This window comes from Syngnathus leptorhynchus, chromosome 2 (genome assembly GCF_054491065.1).
Source record: "Syngnathus leptorhynchus isolate UIUO chromosome 2, UIUO_Slep, whole genome shotgun sequence".
Taxonomy (NCBI): domain Eukaryota; kingdom Metazoa; phylum Chordata; class Actinopteri; order Syngnathiformes; family Syngnathidae; genus Syngnathus; species Syngnathus leptorhynchus.
This window is the reverse complement of record NC_141196.1, coordinates 2,632,110-2,650,616: the sequence shown is the minus strand read 5'-3', so window position 1 is coordinate 2,650,616 and position 18,507 is coordinate 2,632,110. Positions and strand designations below refer to the sequence as shown.

Genomic DNA, 18,507 nt, shown 5'->3' with positions numbered 1-18,507 from the left:
CTTTATCGCAATATTTATACTCTCCACTCAAGTTTGCTGACTTCCCACTTCACTGACAAGGCCGAGTCAAACCACAGTGTCGCGTGAGTTTGGCGACCCCAAGTGGCCAAAAGTAGCACCTGCATCTTGCGTACATATTTTGTATTGTCGGTATGTGAGAAAGCTTTCAAATGTGTCTAAATAAGACTGATGAGAGAAAAACACAACCCTGGACTAAGCACTCTATGGATTTGAAAAAAACCTCAGCAAACAGGCACAAAACAACTCAAATACTAGCATACGTGAAAGTGGAGAGTTAGCAACAAACAGGTCACACTTGATTAGCTTTGGTGTACACCAAAAAATGACGTGACGGGCCAGATAAGTTTGACACCTGTGCTTTAAAAGAGTCCCATAATAGATTTAAAGTCTCTCGTCCTCCGAGGTCAAACGACACAAAGTTGGCTTATCTGCGGAAATGACTGTGTGCTGTCATAGCGCAATGCTAATGCTAAACAAGCCATTTTTGTGCTCTTTAATATGAAAGGTTATTGTCACGGGCGGGAGCAAAGAGACAAGCGTCGAATTGCTCTCGCAACAAGTGCAATAATCTGTTTGGAAGCATTTGGACCAGCGTTGAAATGTGCTTTTGCCTTTAACCCGATGAGCCTCAAGTCATCCAATGGAACTGATTGCTGATTTTTGCTCATGTTTTATTTGATGAACATGATTTGGTGCATGCAAATGATCCTGACTGGCTTTGTCTGCTGCAATTTTCTACCTCTCTCTCTTTCTCTCCATCGCTCTTCGTGCACGTGCATCTGTCCAGGTGAAAACAGCTGCGAAGAGGTTATTGACAGCCAAGAGGGAACGGGTGGGTAATGAACTTTTGTCATCAGCCGGCCAACGTAACGGACCCGGCTCACAATGGCCGGAGTTTTATACGCGCCGACTCCCGAAGACCGAAACAAAATGACTTGCAGGGAGTTAAAAGACCAGAAATGAGTTTTGTTTGAAAAGTAGTGATGGCGTGAATGGAGAGTGTCAACAAACCGTTTGTGAGTGGAGATACATGTCGCTGTTCAAAAATATTTTCTTTACAGATCACTTTTTGTTTCTGGGTCCACTTGCTAATTGTGTGTGACTGTTTCCAGGCCAAGTTCTTCCCTGTCGCATACCTGGTGAAGCCGGACTGCCCGGTTTTCCCGGTGTACCTGGACAGCCAGGTAAAAAAAAAAAAAAAAAAGTTACTGTTAAAGAGACGTGAAACCACGACTAAATCTCATGGCAGCTGTTTGTATCTGTTAGGTACAAAAGGTCAACCAGGCTCACCGGGAGGCCCCGGGCGTCCGGGTTTAGACGGTGGCAAAGGAGAGAGAGGAGACCCCGGCTATGGAGGACAGCCTGGACCACAAGGTAGCCAGCCAGCCAGCCGCACTTAAAGTTCAGGATGAACCTAAAATGCTCTTTAGCCATAAACTGAATTTGACCTTTAGTGACCCTTGGATTGCACAATGTTTTGTCTATTTCTTAACCGTTTCACAAAATCACTGCTCCAATACCTTTTGTGTGTGTGACCAGAATTTGAACACGGTATTTAATATTCGTCCAGAATGTCCCTCGAGGCCACCACTTGAAAAGAACTGATCCAATTTTAGCTATCAATCCATTTATTGATCTTGCTCCCTCCCGCAGGTTTTCCCGGACCCAGAGGGGACCCCGGAGTCCCCGGTATCCCTGGGCGGAATTTTGATGGGGCCAAGGGGAAGGATGGCGTCCCGGGACGCCCCGGAGCCAAAGGCCAGCCTGGAGAAGTTCTGGGAGCCACCGGGGGGCCTCCGGGACAGGATGGTTTTCCCGGAGGTCCCGGAGATAAGGGCCAACCTGGCACACCAGGAGGGCCCGGATCGCCCGGTGCGTCACGCTGATGGCGTTAGAGTCCCATGAATACCGTAACTCAGTCGCCACTTTTGTTTGATCAGGTCTGGATGGGCGCTCGGGTTTTCCTGGGCTTAAGGGGGAGCGCGGAGTGGACGGTTTTCCCGGGCTTCCTGGTCCTGCCGGCCTTCCGGGCGACCCAACCGTCGAAATCCCCGGTCCACCGGGAATCGATGGCAGCAAGGGCCAAAGCGGCTCGCCAGGTGAAGAAAAAGTTTCACGTTAGACGAGCAAATGTGATTTTGTGACTTTGTCCTGATTGTTGACTCTCTCCATTTTTGAACCAGACGTCACACCACGCGTTTTGTCGTGTTCAAACTCACCCGAAAGATTTTCTCCCTCCCTTTGCGTTGATATTCCCACGTCTTGTGTCTTTCCTCCACCTTTCTTTCCCTCCTTCCCACATCGTCACCTCCATCCATCCTTTCCGCCTGTTTCCTCTTGGTGTTGGCTCCTTCCATGTAGGCTGTCCAGGTGAGATACTTTTTTTTTTTCCCGCATATGTAGCCATCCGCTCCATCTTTTGCTGCTTCCATCAACGGCCCAACGCACATCCATGTCCCGGCTCAAAATGTCCATGAAAGCATCCGCTCAATTGACTGAGCAACTTTGTGGACATTTTAGCTGCAAGACATTTGGAAGTGTTCTTCTTTCCAGCTGTTTTTTTTTTTCTTTCTTTTTTTTTTTAATGCAACTAGCACTAACATTTGTAGTGCACCGAGATGTTCCAGTTGTTGATCTGCCAATTTCTCTGCACTCGGCTTGTGTGACCACAAACTCAACAAGGCTTCATTCTTAAAAAAAGGACTTTTTCATCACGTCCCACTCACCTGGTGGGACAGTTTGAAAATTCTTTTTTTTAAGAATCAAATGGTAGAATTTAGTTACTCCTTGATGGTTTGAATATGCTAATTTAGTCTGGAATTGCACTACAATTAAAGTTTTTCAATCCTTACATCTGAAATCACCAACTTAGTTCAACTTAATTTAATCAATAACGCGGATGATCATAAGTGTGTATTTTACAATCAGAGTGCAATTGCAGCCATACTCTGCAACGTGTGTGTATTCATAATCTGTGTGTGCAAGAATGCAAAATTCATAACTTCTTGGAGGTGAGTTTATTTGGAAAGGCTGATAGAAAACACAAAGCACATTTTCAGACAAAAGTTTTGAAGAGTGCTTTTGATTGCTTTTAAAACCAACATGCTTCACCCCCAAATAATGATCAGTTAATATAATAATAATGAAACGCGGTCCATCGTCCACCAGGTTTTCCTGGTCGAAAGGGAGAGAGAGGAGACCCAGGTTTCCCAGGACCTGCTGGTATGAAGGGCACTCCAGGACTACCCGGTACCCCGGGCTCACCAGGGTCAAGGGGACCCTCTGGACCTCCAGGACCAGGAACAAGGGAAGGAGTGCCAGGAATACCAGGAAGAAAAGGTATGCCTCGGATGACATTACTCGTCATAAAAAAAAAAAGAAAAAGCATGTTTTCTTTTTCTACACAGGCGAACGAGGTTTCCCAGGCGTGACGGGCTTCCCCGGATCACCAGGACGTCCTGGGAGTCCGGGATTTCCTGGAGGAAAAGGAGGACCTGGAGGGCCAGGAAGAGATGGACTTCCTGGAGGGCCCGGTTATCCTGGACAGAAAGGTAGTGTGTCCAAAACCGGGATGAAGGTGACCACGCCTGGGTTTTGGTTCACAGTGTTGCATTTACATTTTTAGTCGAGTATTCATTTCAGTATATGAAAGTTTCAGAGATCAAAAACTTTTTTTTTTTCCTCAGGTGAATCAGGGTTACCCGGTCCCGCAGGCCCACCCGGCCCTCCAATTCTAGCCACAGCGGTGACTAGAGGGGACCCCGGAACCCCTGGACCCAGCGGCCTTCCCGGCTTCATCGGACCCCGAGGTATACATACATTGGTTGGTTCCGTTTCCATGAGACGAGTCAGTCGCAATACTGCCATTATTTTCCACAGGGGACAAAGGTTTTCCAGGCCCGCCGGGTCGTCAGGGTCTGCCTGGACTTCCGGGTTTTGCTGAACAGAGTAAAGGGCTGCCGGGACAGCCTGGTTTCCCCGGACAGCCTGGATTTCCCGGCGGCCCTGGTCCTAAAGGCGAAGCCGGAATCCTGGGATTCCCCGGCACCTCTGGAGCAAGAGTAAGGAAAAATTCTCAAATATGACTCACAAAAAAGGTTTTGGACAATTTGCTGTTTCATTCTTTAATTTTTCGCAGAGCTGAATTATTCTTAGTGAGGAGTGGGGAAGGGCGAGTACTAATACCAGGTATCGGGCTGATACTGGCCTTACTTTAATGCTCTCGGAGGCTTCCAAGTGCCAATAACGTCTTCCAATATTTAAACCTAAAAGAAAAATTGTCTTAAATTGAGCAAGTCTTCCTCACCAGTGGTGGGCGCTATGCCATATTTTGACACATTGACAAATCACCATATGGGCGTCAAATACAAAGCAAGGTTTTTGTTCTTAATTATCTCTAAATGTGCTAATTGAATTTTTATGTTTGAAAAAATAATGGTGGTATCAGTAATCAGTACTGGTATTGGTGAAAACTTTCTTCTAGCGCTGAAAAAAAGGCCAACTAAACATGCCGAGTGAGTAGAGTCCTGCATAGAAGTTGAGGCGGTGAGTTTCAAGTTTGTTTTCTTTACAGGGAGATGACGGATACCCTGGTAACCCCGGCAATCCTGGACCGTCCGGTCGTCCTGGTACCAAGGGTGAGTTCAATTTCACCTGACGCACAAAAGCTTTGAATATTTGAGGGTTTTTTTAAATATTTATTTATTACTTTAATTTAATTTAAATCTTGAACTGTATTCCTCAGGTCAGCCTGGAGAGTCGTATGGCTATCCCGGCGGTCCTGGCCAGAAAGGGCAGCCCGGAGATCCAGGATATCCAGGTAGAGCTAGAAACAAAGGTGCCACCCACAAGGCTCCAATCACCTCGCATTGATTAACCGCAAGGTGTGTTCCTCAAGGTGAACGTGGCAACACTGGCGCTCCTGGTGATGATGGCTTTCCTGGAAGTTCCGGTTTCCCCGGTATCAAGGGACAACCTGGAGAAGGTGGACGGCCTGGAATAATGGGTGAGCATGACGACAGATGGCTGCCATGTCGGATGGAATTCTTCTTCAACGGGCTCTTTTTGTACATTTACCAACATATATTATGTCGGTAGGTTCACCTGGTTACCCAGGTCCCAAAGGTCAGTCTGGCTTCCCCGGGAGAAGTGGGTCTGATGGAACCCCTGGTTTCCCCGGAGGCCCTGGAGGCCCTGGACCTAAAGGTCAGACAACAACTCAGCTTTTGTTTTTCTTTTTCTAAGTAAAACAATGAATGCTGGACAGACACCGTCTTGTGTTTTTTCAGGTCTTTCTGGAGCTCCTGGTTTGGACGGACTTAATGGCCTTCGTGGACCTAAAGGCCTTCCTGGGACACCTGGTAGTTAGCTTTCTCAATGCTAGGAGTTGATTTTGTTTGCTAATTGTACACAAATTCTAAAAAAAAAAAAAAAAAATTTATAGGGGCGAGTGCCGGAACTCGACAGGGTGCCCCTGGTGTTCCGGGGTTGAAGGGCGAGAGAGGCGTCTCTTACGCAGGAGCACCAGGTTTCCCAGGATCAAAGGGAGAGAGAGGAGCGCCAGGTAAAACAACCCAAGCCAGACATGGGGAATAATTGACGGACAGATTACATTTGGGTGGGCTGGACCATAATGGGGTGTGGCCTTGTGTGTCAGGTGGGCCTGGAGTCAATGGATTTCCAGGTCGACCTGGACTCCCTGGTATTTCAGTCGGTTCAGACATTCCTGGACCCTTGGGAGATCCCGGCCTCCCTGGCCTGGATGGAGAGTTTGGTGAGTGCAGATCTTTAATTCTACCGTCTTGGCTTTTTCCTGTCTCACCTTCATCGCTTCTCTTCTTTAGGTTTGACTGGTCCTCCAGGCCTTCCCGGGCCACCCGGTCCAGGTACGGACCAGGGAGAAAGAGGTGATCCCGGACTCCCGGGTTTCCCTGGAGCCCCTGGCAGGAAAGGAGAACCAGCGCCTTCCGGAAGCCCCGGACTCCCTGGCAGTCCTGGCTTCAAAGGTGGACTTGGACTTCTATGAGACTTTCTTTGTGATTATTATTTGTTGTCACCGGGAGTCATTTTTACACTCTGAAATCTACTTTCTAGGACTCCAAGGTGATACTGGATTCAGCGGAGCTCCAGGTCTTAAAGGATTTCCAGGTGACCCTGGATATTACGGAGGCAAAGGAGCCAAAGGTTCCCGAGGTAAGGGGACTCGAAACTCGACAAATGTGGAGCAAGACTTTAGTTGACGTTGATAATGTTTTGCGTCGCCTTCCTGCCCAGGCCCGGCGGGTTCAAAGGGTCGCCCCGGTATCACACTGCCCGGGAGATTTCCACAGTATGAGCGACCTGTGGGAGATGTCGGTCCTGTAGGTAACCCTGGATCTCGTGGTTTCTCCGGAGGTCCCGGTCAGCCTGGATTGCCTGGACGCCCAGGTGAATATTTACAAAACAGAAGCATTTTTCATTCCTGTGCCCCAAGGTACATGTTTTCGGACTTTCCAGCCGTCCCTTGGTTGATTCCTATGAAATCAAGGTAACACCGTTTATTCCTCAGGTCCGAAGGGACGTCCAGGCGCTGTTGGTAAACTGGGCCGCACTGGTTCCGCTGGTTCATCTGGACCAATTGGTGACCCTGGTCCTCCTGGTTTTCCCGGAGCCACTGGAGATCAAGGTCTGCTTTTGTGTTTTTACTTATTTTGCACAAGATACACAAAAATCACCTCTTTGCATTTTCTTCCTCAGGCTCTACCGGTGCTGTTGGTCGACCCGGTAGTCCCGGCTCGGTGGGCCGCAGCATCAGTATTGGCTACACTCTGGTGAAGCATAGCCAGAACGCACAGATTCCCATGTGTCCTCAGGGCATGGCCAAACTGTGGGAGGGCTACAGCTTGCTTTACGTGGAGGGTCAAGAGAAGGCACACAACCAGGACCTCGGTATGAAAACGCGCCAGATGGGCTGACCTTTGCTGGAAACCACACGTCTCGTCTTTGCCCTCCCAGGTCAGCCGGGTTCCTGCCTCCCCAGGTTCAGCACCATCCCGTTCCTCTACTGCTCCCCAAACGAGGTGTGCTACTACGCCAGCCGCAACGACAAATCGTACTGGCTCTCCACCACCGCGCCCATTCCAATGATGCCCGTGGCCCAGAATCAGATTCGGCCTTACATCAGCAGGTATCGAGCGCTTTTGTGATTCAGATTTTGGAATTTTTGGAATTCTCCCTCTTACATTTTACAATTTATTTTCCGCCCCCAGATGTTCAGTGTGCGAGGCGCCATCACAGGCGGTAGCGGTCCACAGTCAGGACTTGACCATCCCCAACTGCCCCCCGGGCTGGAGGAGTCTCTGGATAGGCTACTCTTTCCTTATGGTAAGTATTGCCTAAAAAATATTACAGCAAGAAATGTATGTGGTGACCACCCCCCAGAACATCTGCTAATAACCCAAGCTAAAGTCAAAACATCTTGACAAGGCTGTGATGCTAACTTGTAGCATCGTAGCTCAGCTTTTTCAGCAGAAAAAAAAAAAACGCACAAATGCGATGACGCTAACAGCTCGCTAACAGCTCGGTCTAAATATAGCTCTGCCCTCATATTAAGTTGAGATGTATGACTTTCCCATTCAGCGCCATCTTGTGGCATTTCAGATCAGCCTTTTCAGCAAAGTACAAGCATACTCTCTTGAACTTCCACTAACGACCCAGGCTAAACTTTTTTTTTTTTATTTATCTGATACAAACAAAATGTTTCTCCGGATTTAGCACACAGCGGCCGGGGCCGAAGGCGGCGGCCAGTCCCTGGTTTCCCCCGGCTCGTGCCTGGAGGATTTCCGGGCGACGCCATTCATCGAGTGTAACGGTGCCAAGGGGACGTGCCACTACTTTGCCAACAAGTACAGCTTCTGGCTGACCACGGTGGATCCCAACCAAGAGTTTGTCTACTCGCCAGAGCAGGAGACCCTGAAGGGAGGCCAAGAGCGCTCCAAAGTCAGCCGCTGCCAAGTGTGCAGCAAGGTCTTGTAGGGAAGAGGAATAGAAAACTACAAGAGCAAGAACATGTGACTGAAAATGAGCCTCCTCTGCTTGATAATAATTTTCAGAAAGAATGGCATATCGGAAGGGGTGGGGGGGGAGGGGGGTCGATGAGAGGAGGGCTCTACTCTCCTCCAGATTATCACTGACCATGGTGCTACGTTACGTGTTTTGTGTCGTCTATGTCTTTGCTCCCGTGAGCATGGTTTTGGGGGCGGAACTCATTCTCGGCTACCTCAAAGCGTGCCGACCCTTCCGCCTTTGCATCTGCTGCTGCCGGGTTCTGCATCACTTGTTGGATGCTGGTTACTTCCTAAAATTTGAATTTGGGTCTGAGCTGTTTTAGCTGCAGCACATGCAAAAAAAAAAAAATGTTTTAAAGCTTTTTTTTTGTTGCTTTTTTTTTTTTTTTAAACGACTGGCTAACATTCACGTGTACTCTTTATGCATGCGTTCATCAGATGCAACATTTTCCTGCAACTGTGGCGACAGTATTATTTGGGAGAAGTGTCTTTTTTGTGTTAGACAGCAGTTCTAACGACAACAAACGTAACGGCACAATACATTCACTTCTTGTTACAGTTACGACATATGCAACTTTATTTTTCAGTCAAAGTGTATGTTTGTGTTCTTCTCACCGGTGCTACTACGAGACGAGCTGCATAAACCAAAGCAGCACTCTTTCCACAAATCCCCTCGCACGGCCAACCAGCAACAGTTCTGGATGACTTGAATGAGGCCACCTTTTAAATATTTTGCACTGATCATTTTGGGGAATAAATATAACAAACTAAATCACTTCCCGGGTTGAAAACTATTTTGTTTTCACTTTTTGTAATTCAACACCACACACTCTTGTCTGATAGAATGTTAATTATTGCTGTACATAATTTTTTGCTGACCCCTCCCCCCCCCCCCCCCAAATGCTCTTAGTGCTTTGTTATTGTTTGTTTTTTATTTCCTAGGCAAGATAAACGTTTCTTTTTAGCTCGCGCTCTTAAGGATGGACTGCTGAATTTCCAAAATATATTAATAAGGATAAAACGGATGCCCGGATGGCGAAAGCTTTGGGACTTAGAACCACTACTATGACCACGTGTCTATAGATTTGTCTTTTTGGTTTGTAATCTAAAGTGTAATTATTCTACCAGAATCATAATACTATCCATCATTTTTATTTACCGGGATAGGAGGGGTGGGCAGACATGTACATTAAAATTAGAAGAGTGGCAAATGGCAAATATCCTGTATATTCACTCTAATGTTTGAATATGTTATGCATCCAGTGTCAGCAGTGATGGAAAAATAAATGTGGTTTTCTTCAAAAAGGACCAGAACCAAAGGAGAAAAAAAAGAAATTGTATATTTTTCTTTGCTCATGCCGCCTCATTTTTTTTTCTGTTCAAAGCATAGAAGCTTTCACTGTTTTTCTTTTTGTTCCCACGCAACAGCTCCGCAGTTTTCAGTGAGGCTGTCGTCACCTTGTGGTCGGAAATGGAACTACCGTAACTGCCTTACCTTATTTTTAATTTTTTTATATTTTAAAGCGTCGGTCTTTTTTTGAAGAAAAAAAACGCTTTGCTATCTGTATATTATCTTAATTAAACAGGAGAGAAAAAAGCTTTAACAATCTATTTTAGACAAATGTTTATTGTCAGTGCAACCTGATAGTGGTAGCGTATGAATTCTGTATTACGCAACAACAAAAAATACAGTGTACCTCCACGAGAAGCTGACATTGTATTTATGCATCCATGCTCATTCGTATTTACTTTTTTTTTTTTTTTAAATAAGTTCATACCCAGACCTTTCCTTTGCCCCCGCCACCCACCCCATCCCGGCCTCCGCAGCAACCCCCCAGTCCACGATGCTGACTGGCCGGTAGGTTCTTGTACACGGCCCGGCTGTATGGGATGAAGCACAGGCCCAGCTGGAGATGCCTGGCCAGGCGGCAGTACGCGGCTAATGCCAGCACCAGCAGAGGCGTCACCAGGAGGAAGCCCACCACCAGTAGAGCCACGCAGCCTCCGTCCGTCAGCAGGTCGGAGCAGTACACGCTGGTCCCGTGGGGGCGCACCTTTAAGTGAAGACAGCATTTGTGAGTGACACCAAAATAGAAACCCTTTCGAAAGTTGAGCTCACTCGAGCCGAAGGTGGATGGTGGTAAGTGTAAACAAACGAGAGAGTTTTAGAGGAGACAGCAGGACTGAATCATCCTTATCGCCTCGTGACGTGACGGAGGAGAATGTCGGGAGTCGAAGCGAGGCATCAATCACCTTTTGGGGGAGAGAGGGTGAGCGTGGCCGATTACAAGGTTTCTGACAGTGGGAGAGTCAAAACACACGAGTAGATGCAGAGGAATTGTCTCGTGCAAGCTTGCTGACTTTTTGGTTTCATGTGCTATCTGCTTCTTCAAAGCTGAGGAAAAAAAAAACCGAGTGGAATATCACCACTAGGTAGTCTGGTGATAACCTCCTCTAACTTTCTTTTTTCCATCTTGCCAGGTCCGCCTTAATCCTCCGCTAAGCCGTTGTCACATGAAGTCTAACCAGAGGAACGTAGAAGAAAAGTCCACTCATTAAAGGCCATTGTATTAGAAAGTCGCTGAACCGTGACCGTCTTGACTAAAGCTTACTGAGCCTGTTGCTCTCCTGAGAATCCTTTCAAGATTGCAAAATGCATGTGATGAGAAGATCCCTCACATCAACGCCGACCAGACCTCCGAGTAGGAAAAGTAAAACCATTCTTGGTCTGGACATGAGTTTCTCCTCTTACTTACGGTGGAGTGGCAGAGGAACCCAAAGAACACCATGACGATGGCTGGCGTCAAGATGCTACCAAACACCAGCGCGGCCAGGCAGGCGTTGACGGCGGCGATGACCAGGTTCTGAGCCGTCACCAGAACCGAGCAAGCCCAGCAGTCCAGGGACCCCCGGAGCTCCAGCGGGGTCTCGCCGCCCGCCCCGCCCTCAGCTGCGGAGTAAGGCGGGGGCACCACCATCCGCGAGGGCGTCTCCTTGCCCCCTCCCGCCACCGCAGGAGTGGAGGCCAGAGACTGGTGGTTGCTGTGAGGGTGATGGTGAGGCAACAGCTCCTCAGAAAGATCCAGGACCTGATGGTGCGCCCCCTTTTCCAGCGTGCCAGTCATACTCATGGTGGACTGTAGGAATGAAACATCATCTTGACAAACGGAGGAGGGGGGGAAAAGTCTTTTTTTGTTCTGTATTACAAATCATGTATCTTGTGTCACCTGCGATGTGAGCAAACCACGGCCCGGGGGCCACTTCTGGCCCACCCGCAATCTCAGACCGGCCCTCACAGCGAACATGGTTAGGTTAAATGTGAACAAAAATAGAGCTGTCAAAATATATCAATTCATCAATAACTTTAGCTTTTTTGTAAAGAGTTTGCCAGATCATTTGCGCCACCTTGTCTAGTTAAAAAAAAGTTCCTAGCGTTTCGAACAATGCCATGTACTCACATTGTTATCGCTGTGTGTGAGGGTCCGATGGACCTCTCGCTGCTCCTCCTGCTTGTCTTTGTTGCTTTTCTTCTGTGGATTTCACTTTTTGGGCTTCCGTTGTGTTGAATGTTCCTCCTCAGTGTTTCTCCGGTGTCTTTGTCTCAACTTATCTAATTGAGTCCATAGTGCTGTCTGGCCCGGTTTTCCCTCCCTCACTCCACTTTCACCCCACCCACAAAGCTTATCAGAACCCCCCCCCCCCCCCCTCCTTCTCCTCCATCCCATGCAACTCCCATCAGCACATGCATTCCTCCTCTCCTATCCAGGGCATGTGCTGCACCCCCTTTCACCCTGCGTCTGTGTTTTTGTGGGGGATGGGTGTCCGGCCGGGCGTCTGAGAAGAATGTGTCTGCTCTTGAATGGTGCTTAAAGCCAATATAGCGTGGGCGGGTCCAGACGGATATCGAAAAACATTGATGTCGATGTAATGAGGTTTTTTTTTTTTTTTTTTTTGCAGTACACTTTGAAAATTGTCATGATGAAGAGATGAGTGAGAAGCTCCGTCATCCGGGAGAGACTCGGAGTAGAGCCGCTGCTCCTCCACGTTGAGAGGAGCCAGATGAGGTGGCTCGGGCATCTCATCAGGATGCCTCCTGGACGCCTCCCTGGGGAGGTGTTCCGGGCATGTCCCACCGGTAGGAGACCCCGGGGACGACCCAGGACGCGCTGGAGAGACTACGTCTCTCGGCTGGCCTGGGAAAACCACCTGTTAATAATGAATAATAAATAAATAATCATAAACTCAGAAGAGTTTCCATATTTTTTGGGACAGATGTCAAGTTTCTAAGTAGGGTTTTAAACTAAGGTTAGGTTGTGAACTAGTTTAGAGCTTCAAGGTAGGATTTCCAACTGGGGTTAGGGTTTCAAACTAGGGTTTCCAATTGGAGTTAGGGTTTCAAACTAGTCTCCAACTGGATTTAGGGTTTCAAACTAGAAATATTCAATCGAGTTAGGGTTTGTTTCAATTTAGGGTTTCAAACTATAATTAGGGTTTCAAACTAGGGTTTTACACTCGCGTTAGGGTTTCAATTTAGGGTTTCAAACTAGAGTTAGGGTTTCAAGACATGGGCAAAGTACGGCCCGTGGGCCACATCCGGCCCACGGGTCCGTTTAATCCAGCCCGCCAAACCTGAACAAATTGTATTAATAAAAAGATTTTTGGCTCATTTTCCCTGCAATGACTGTGTTTCCCCAGTAGATAAGGAATTGCCCGCCCGTTAGTGATGTGCATTCCAGTTCTTTTAAGTGAACTGAATCTTTAGAATCAGTTCACTCTAAAGATTCGTTCAAATAAATCGTTGAACAAATCGTACACCGCCATTCTCAGGTGTACCTAATCATAGGCCACTTCATTAGGGAAAATTCATGGTTAAAGCTTAAGTGAAAGTGAAAGTACCTAATAACAGGGCACTTTATTAAGGAAAAGTCACGGTCAAGTGCCACAACCACCCTCGCCCCCACTTTCTGATTGGCTGTTGGATCCGTGACGTCACTCGGACACTCCATTAGGTACACCGCCATTTTCAGGTATTTCTAATAACAGGCCACTTTATTAGGGAAAATTCATGGTCAAAGCTTAAGTGAAAGTGAAAAGTGCCACACCCGCCCTCACCCCCACTTTCTGATTGGCTGTTTGCTCTGTGACGTCACTCGGACACTCCATTAGGTACACCGCCATTTTCAGGTGTACCTAATAACAGGCCACTTTATTAGGGAAAAGCTTAAGTGAAAGTGAAAAGTGCCACACCCGCCCTCACCCTCACTTTCTGATTGGCTGTTTGATCTCTGACGTCACTCGGACACTCCATTAGGTACACCACCATTTTCAGGTGTACCTAAAAACAGGCCACTTTATTAGGGAAAATTCATGGTCAAAGCTTAAGTGAAAGTGAAAAGTGCCACACCCGCCCTCACCCCCACTTTCTGATTGGCTGTTTGCTCTGTGACGTCATTTGGACACTCCATTAGGTACACCGCCATTTTCAGGTGTAGGTAATTACAGGCCACTTCTTTAGGGAAAAAGCTTAAGTGAAAGTGAAAAGTGCCACACCTGCCCTCACCCCCACTTTCTGATTGGCTGTTTGCTCTGTGACGTCACTCGGACACTCCATTAGGTACACCACCATTTTCAAGCGCACCTAATCACGGGCCACTTCATTAGGGAAAAAGCTTAAGTGAAAGTGAAAAGTAAGTGACGTCACTTGGACACTCTATTAGGTACACCGCCATTTTCAGGTTCGTTCGCGAAGATTCACGAGTGAGTGACAGACAGCGTTGCTGCTATGCCAGCCGACACACGTTATGGCGACATAGATGTTTTAATTTTGTATTTGTTGGATTTTAGTTGATGGTGTTATTATACCGAATGTGTTTGTGTTTGAATAAAAGGTTTAAAAAAGAAACGTTATGCCGACATTTGTTAATTTTGGGGACATCAACTCGTATAACACGGTAAAACACATATTGTCATATAAAGCAGTTAACCAAATGTCTGATTTTTATGTTTTGTTTGACGAATTTAAAAACAAGTAATAAAACACCAGACAAGTTATAAGTTCTCTCTCTCTCTCTCTCTCTCTCTCTCTCTCTGTCTGTCTGTCTGTCTGTCTCTCTCTCTCTCTCTCTCTCTCTCTCTCTCTCTCTCTCTCTCTCTCTCTCTCTCTCTCTCTCTCTCTCTCTCTCTCTCTCTCTCTCTCTCTCTCTCAGAGGGTAGCAAGGAAGGCGAGTTGGCACCTTCAACAAATGTTTTGCCATCCCGGTTGCCAGCCCAACCTACAATGAATATTAAATTCAATTACATTTTTTTTTTTGGTCTCATCTGATTTCACTGTCTTCTGCACTGAAAATCTTTGCTACCTAAGTAGAGTGGAATATGTACGGCCAATGCCTTTTAGGAAGCCATATTAGACGTGAATTTGGCTACATAGCCCAAAACGTGACACGTCAAGCAAGCAGCCCTGATGTGACGCAAGTGATCAGAAAATATCAGCTGATTTAGGTTTTTGTTATGAGCTGAATCCACTTTGACCGATGTCGAGTAAAATACGTTTTCACCTTACTTGGCTTCACTTCAAAACGTCTAAAAATTGCCAAACATAAATTAATACAAAATAAAACAATTCAAACAACTTGAGTATTTATTATTTATATAATATTCAGGAGGCTATATAATGATTTTCTTGGAAAGATTAGATACAATTTGTTTTCCATTATCGTGAAATGTTAATTATGAATTACATACTCTCCTGTACAACATTTAATTAATGTACGATGGCTTTTCCATATTTTACCATTTGCATATTTATGCTGGTGTGCACCACTTTGATTTGTGTCCTTTTCAAAAATTTTCAAATTTATTCACTTAAAACAACACTGTGGTGAAGTTCACTTAACTACACAAACACTCTTATCTTAAATGATCGCTGTGGCAAAGCTTTTGCTGTCTTTCCAATTTCGTTTTGGATGACGAGTGTCGGTCTTGTAGCGCCCTCTATTGACTGAAATATGATTTGCAGTACAGCTGTGAACTGTCCTCACTTCTCGTGACATCCATCCTCAATAATAACTTGATAACTAGATGCTTTGTGATCCAAATGGTCGTTATTTATTGAATACTTTCAGCTCAATTTAACCAACAATCAAGTGATAAGAATACATTGAATGAGTCATGTTACAGCCCAAAGTAAGAACAATCATAATTAGCACTTCAGAGATACTAAAATGAACGTATCGAGTTAAGTAGTGTGAAAAGCAGCACATCCAACTTGTAGAGAAACAGTGAGGTACAATATATTTCAAACTGATCAGTAGCTCGCTTAGCGAAAAGCAATTCAAAAAAGAAAATTGTGATGAGGGTATCATTTGTGCTATGTTGGAGGAACTAGTGAAGTAAATACACTCATTGTGTTTGAAATACACCCAGTTTGAAACAAAGTGCATCAGTTGCGTTTCAATTGGAAATATGAAACATTTCCATATATTTCATTCCGTTGGAACGCAATGATTCAATCAAGCGTGGCACCCAAAAAAAAAGAAGACATCCCTTCAACCTTCGCGGGGTTCATTCAATCCTGTTCAGAAGATGAGACGCTGGCTGAGGGAACATAAACAAAAAAAACATTCAAGGCATTTGCATTTTTTCAAAATGGGAAGGGGAAAACGTATCACTTACAAGCTGGAGCGTAATTGGCTGAAATGGAAGAGAAGCGAGAGGAGATTAGGAATCGTCACAAACAGTGCAAACATTTGTGTCGTCGTTCACCTTGTTGGCTTTTGGGACGCTTGGCGAGGAACACCCCCGCCGCCACCGCCACCAGAGCCAGGACCACCAGCGGGACAGCGATGGCCACCGCCTTCTTCCCGTCTTCCTCTTCTTCACACGGCAACAAAACGAGACACGTGAACGACTGTCAGCGTGACGCCGAGCCAGCCGTGTCCGAGGCGTGGCTCACCCTGGATGCGCGCGTTGCTCAGGATGCTTCTGGCGTCCAGCTTGGTGACCATCTCTTCCCGGACGCCTTCCAGTTTGAACACGCATTCGTAGCGGCCCTCCGCGGCGGGCGTCAGCTCCACTTTCACGTGCGCGGTGGTCTGGAAGGTTCCGTCGTGGTTGGGGAGGGTCTCCCCCATCTCCACGTCCTCGTGGATCTCCTCGCCGTCCTTCCTCCAAAAGAGGTCCGACGTCCTGGGGTAGAAACCCGTGGCGTGGCAGGTGATTGGAGAGGAAGGCGTCTTCTGCAGGAGAGACACCATGGGAAGCTCTGCGCGCAAAGATGGAGAGAAGAGTGCATGAAGGAAGAGAAACAACTTGAAAGAGCGTCAAAGATGGACATTGTGTGCGTGAGCTTGAAAGACGCAGAGAAGGTGTGAGAGGACAATGTACCGGTTCTGGTGAGGAAGTCCCTCCCGTTGCTCACGTGCTTCTTCAACTCGACATGACACACCTCAGTGAAGTAATTCTTCTTGTATTGATTGTACCCGTCCAGTCGGTCCCACTTGAGTTTGGTGATGAAAGCTTGCAGATGTGCTGCGATCCAGCTCATCGTCTTCAGCTCAAATGATATGAAGTCTTCTCCATCGTAACTGTAGTGCTCCCAACCATCAACCTCCCCAGTCTCATCATTCCATTCACAGCCGTACATCACCTGAAACATGTGAACACCTGAAAGGATGGCGCACAAGATTCAGTGAGGACGATGATCAGAGAGAAGCCAGCAGTGACCAAAAAAGTCTCATTTGACGAGCAGAAGGTTGGACGTAAACAAACCTCCAGTTTGGTTGAAGCGCTTATTAAGAATTTCAATGTTGACTTTGGAGAGCTGCTCAGCACGAATACTGTTCGCCGTCTCTCTCTCCCAGAAGTGCGGATCATCTTCTGTGATTTTGTCCACCCAGTCTTGTTTGGCTTTTGCTTTCCTGTGGTTGCTGTCAAAGTGCAGAATCTGAACGCCGTCAACATACGCGGCGTGCCAGTACTCGGGTAGCTTTGCAACTTGAGAGCCCGTCACAAAATAATTGAGCGTGTGAATGACTGAAAGACAAACACAAAAATGACACACGTGATCAAATCAATCTTCATATTTTCAATGATTCTGCCTGCAGTTGGAACTTTGCAGCACTTGAAATGTCATGTTTGTCCAAACGCGTTCTTCCGCACCAACTTGTCAAACTTGAATTTGACAACCTGCCTGGGTTTTTTTCTCCCAGTTGTTATGTTCGATCTCAGTGTGACGCCCTAAGCGAGATATTCGATGCCCCTCAGCAGTGATTGACATCCAGTGATGAAAGAAACCTTTTGCCATTCTCCTTCATTTGCAAAAAAATAAAATCCAATCATAATGAGGCAATCCTTTTGTTCAGACAAGTGAAAGACTTTTAGATGTTACCTGCTGACAGTTTGGACTGTGTCTCCAGTTTTCCTCACTTTCTAAAAGAATGTTCACTTGTCTGAACAAAAGAACTCCCTTATATCATTTCCGGAGACATGATGACTCTTATCGAAATAATAATGGAATAGGATTCAGGAGGATATACAATGTTTTCAAAACAACGTTTTCCACAACTTTCTTGCCATGACTGTGAAATGTTCATTATTAATTGCAAATGTACAACATTTCATTCTTGTGCGTAGGCTTTTCCACATTTCATCCATTGCCTATTTATGCTGGGGCACATCACTTTGATTTGTGCCATTTTTAAAATGTATAATAAGAGCAATGTATTCCCGTATAACTCTGACAAAACGGGCGTTCAGGTGAAAGAACTTAAAATGCCGACGCAACAAACGAGATAGAAAACGAAAGCAATAAACAATCATGACTGCGTCAGTTCTAAATCAAAAGCGTCAATCTTTGGGATCAACCAAAAAGTACAACTTACCAGACGTCACGCTGTGTATTTGCAGAGCCAAAACGAAGAATGCCAGTAAATTCATTCTCAACATCAAGTTGTTTTTCGATTTTAGTCAAGCTGGGTCAAAGTTGCGACTCGCCGTCCAGGAGGCGAAGACGGAACAACAGCGAAGCGCAGGTAGCGCTTTAATTACCTCCCACGTAAGCCAATCGGAGTTCAGCCTGGCGACAACGTCACTCAGGACTGCCTGCAGTATGTTGCAATAAAAAAAAAAAAAATTAAATAAATAAATAAATAAATAAATAAATAAATAAATAAATAAATAAATAAATAAATAAATAAATAAATAAATAAACCGTGTGTTGCATGTTGTCTCCAAATATCGACATTTAAAAAAATGATCAAATATATATATTTACCAAAACAACAAAAGTAGTTTGTAATGTAAAAGAAAGAATGGTGCCCTTCCTTTTTTAAGACGTTATATTTGTAGTCAAGCACCTGCGTTAGAGTTTGATTTTTTTAGTTCGATATAGAAGTTAGATTGTAATCATTTTTTATTTCGTGGATTGCAAAGCTCGGTCCCTTAT

The 18,507-nt window shown here is 46.0% G+C and overlaps 3 protein-coding genes across 8 annotated transcripts in view; 1 reads left to right on the top strand and 2 right to left on the bottom strand.

Annotated features, from left to right (window-relative positions):
- col4a6 (collagen, type IV, alpha 6) overlaps window positions 1-8,841 on the top strand; it is a 52,416-nt gene extending 43,575 nt beyond the window's left edge. For 3 of the 4 annotated variants that reach the window (XM_085906164.1, XM_085906166.1, XM_085906163.1), the window contains 24 exons: window positions 809-853; window positions 1,134-1,205; window positions 1,288-1,395; window positions 1,675-1,893; window positions 1,962-2,120; window positions 3,190-3,360; window positions 3,429-3,572; window positions 3,708-3,830; window positions 3,901-4,082; window positions 4,595-4,658; window positions 4,766-4,840; window positions 4,919-5,026; window positions 5,119-5,226; window positions 5,310-5,381; window positions 5,465-5,584; window positions 5,678-5,794; window positions 5,865-6,026; window positions 6,115-6,213; window positions 6,295-6,447; window positions 6,569-6,685; window positions 6,757-6,948; window positions 7,015-7,186; window positions 7,269-7,383; window positions 7,774-8,841. In XM_085906164.1, the coding sequence (XP_085762290.1) occupies window positions 809-853; window positions 1,134-1,205; window positions 1,288-1,395; window positions 1,675-1,893; window positions 1,962-2,120; window positions 3,190-3,360; window positions 3,429-3,572; window positions 3,708-3,830; window positions 3,901-4,082; window positions 4,595-4,658; window positions 4,766-4,840; window positions 4,919-5,026; window positions 5,119-5,226; window positions 5,310-5,381; window positions 5,465-5,584; window positions 5,678-5,794; window positions 5,865-6,026; window positions 6,115-6,213; window positions 6,295-6,447; window positions 6,569-6,685; window positions 6,757-6,948; window positions 7,015-7,186; window positions 7,269-7,383; window positions 7,774-8,034 (3,158 nt within the window). In that variant the 3' untranslated portion in view covers window positions 8,035-8,841. The remainder of the gene's footprint in view (window positions 1-808; window positions 854-1,133; window positions 1,206-1,287; window positions 1,396-1,674; window positions 1,894-1,961; window positions 2,121-3,189; window positions 3,361-3,428; window positions 3,573-3,707; window positions 3,831-3,900; window positions 4,083-4,594; window positions 4,659-4,765; window positions 4,841-4,918; window positions 5,027-5,118; window positions 5,227-5,309; window positions 5,382-5,464; window positions 5,585-5,677; window positions 5,795-5,864; window positions 6,027-6,114; window positions 6,214-6,294; window positions 6,448-6,568; window positions 6,686-6,756; window positions 6,949-7,014; window positions 7,187-7,268; window positions 7,384-7,773) is intronic. The other variant, XM_085906165.1, reaches the window with a different exon arrangement.
- An 871-nt stretch (window positions 8,842-9,712) lies between these two features.
- tmem88b (transmembrane protein 88 b) lies at window positions 9,713-11,681 on the bottom strand. Of its 3 annotated transcripts, none has more exons than XM_085936148.1 (3): window positions 11,525-11,681; window positions 10,823-11,203; window positions 9,713-10,120 (listed from the first exon to the last, which is right to left on the bottom strand). In XM_085936148.1, the coding sequence occupies exons 2-3, from the start codon at window positions 11,195-11,197 to the stop codon at window positions 9,839-9,841; spliced, it is 657 nt and encodes a 218-aa protein (XP_085792274.1). In that variant the 5' UTR covers window positions 11,198-11,203; window positions 11,525-11,681; the 3' UTR covers window positions 9,713-9,838. The 3 variants fall into 3 exon arrangements, with proteins under 3 accessions (XP_085792274.1, XP_085792266.1, XP_085792279.1); XM_085936140.1 differs by lacking the exon at window positions 11,525-11,681 and adding an exon at window positions 11,294-11,503; XM_085936153.1 differs by lacking the exon at window positions 11,525-11,681 and adding an exon at window positions 11,294-11,503 and having other exon boundaries at window positions 10,011-10,319.
- A 3,463-nt stretch (window positions 11,682-15,144) lies between these two features.
- Window positions 15,145-18,129, bottom strand: LOC147060082 (major histocompatibility complex class I-related protein 1-like). Its single transcript, XM_085936128.1, has 7 exons — window positions 17,945-18,129; window positions 16,833-17,096; window positions 16,449-16,727; window positions 16,018-16,326; window positions 15,828-15,938; window positions 15,738-15,755; window positions 15,145-15,659 (listed from the first exon to the last, which is right to left on the bottom strand). The coding sequence occupies exons 1-7, from the start codon at window positions 18,006-18,008 to the stop codon at window positions 15,631-15,633; spliced, it is 1,074 nt and encodes a 357-aa protein (XP_085792254.1). The 5' UTR covers window positions 18,009-18,129; the 3' UTR covers window positions 15,145-15,630.
- Window positions 18,130-18,507: the final 378 nt, after the last annotated feature.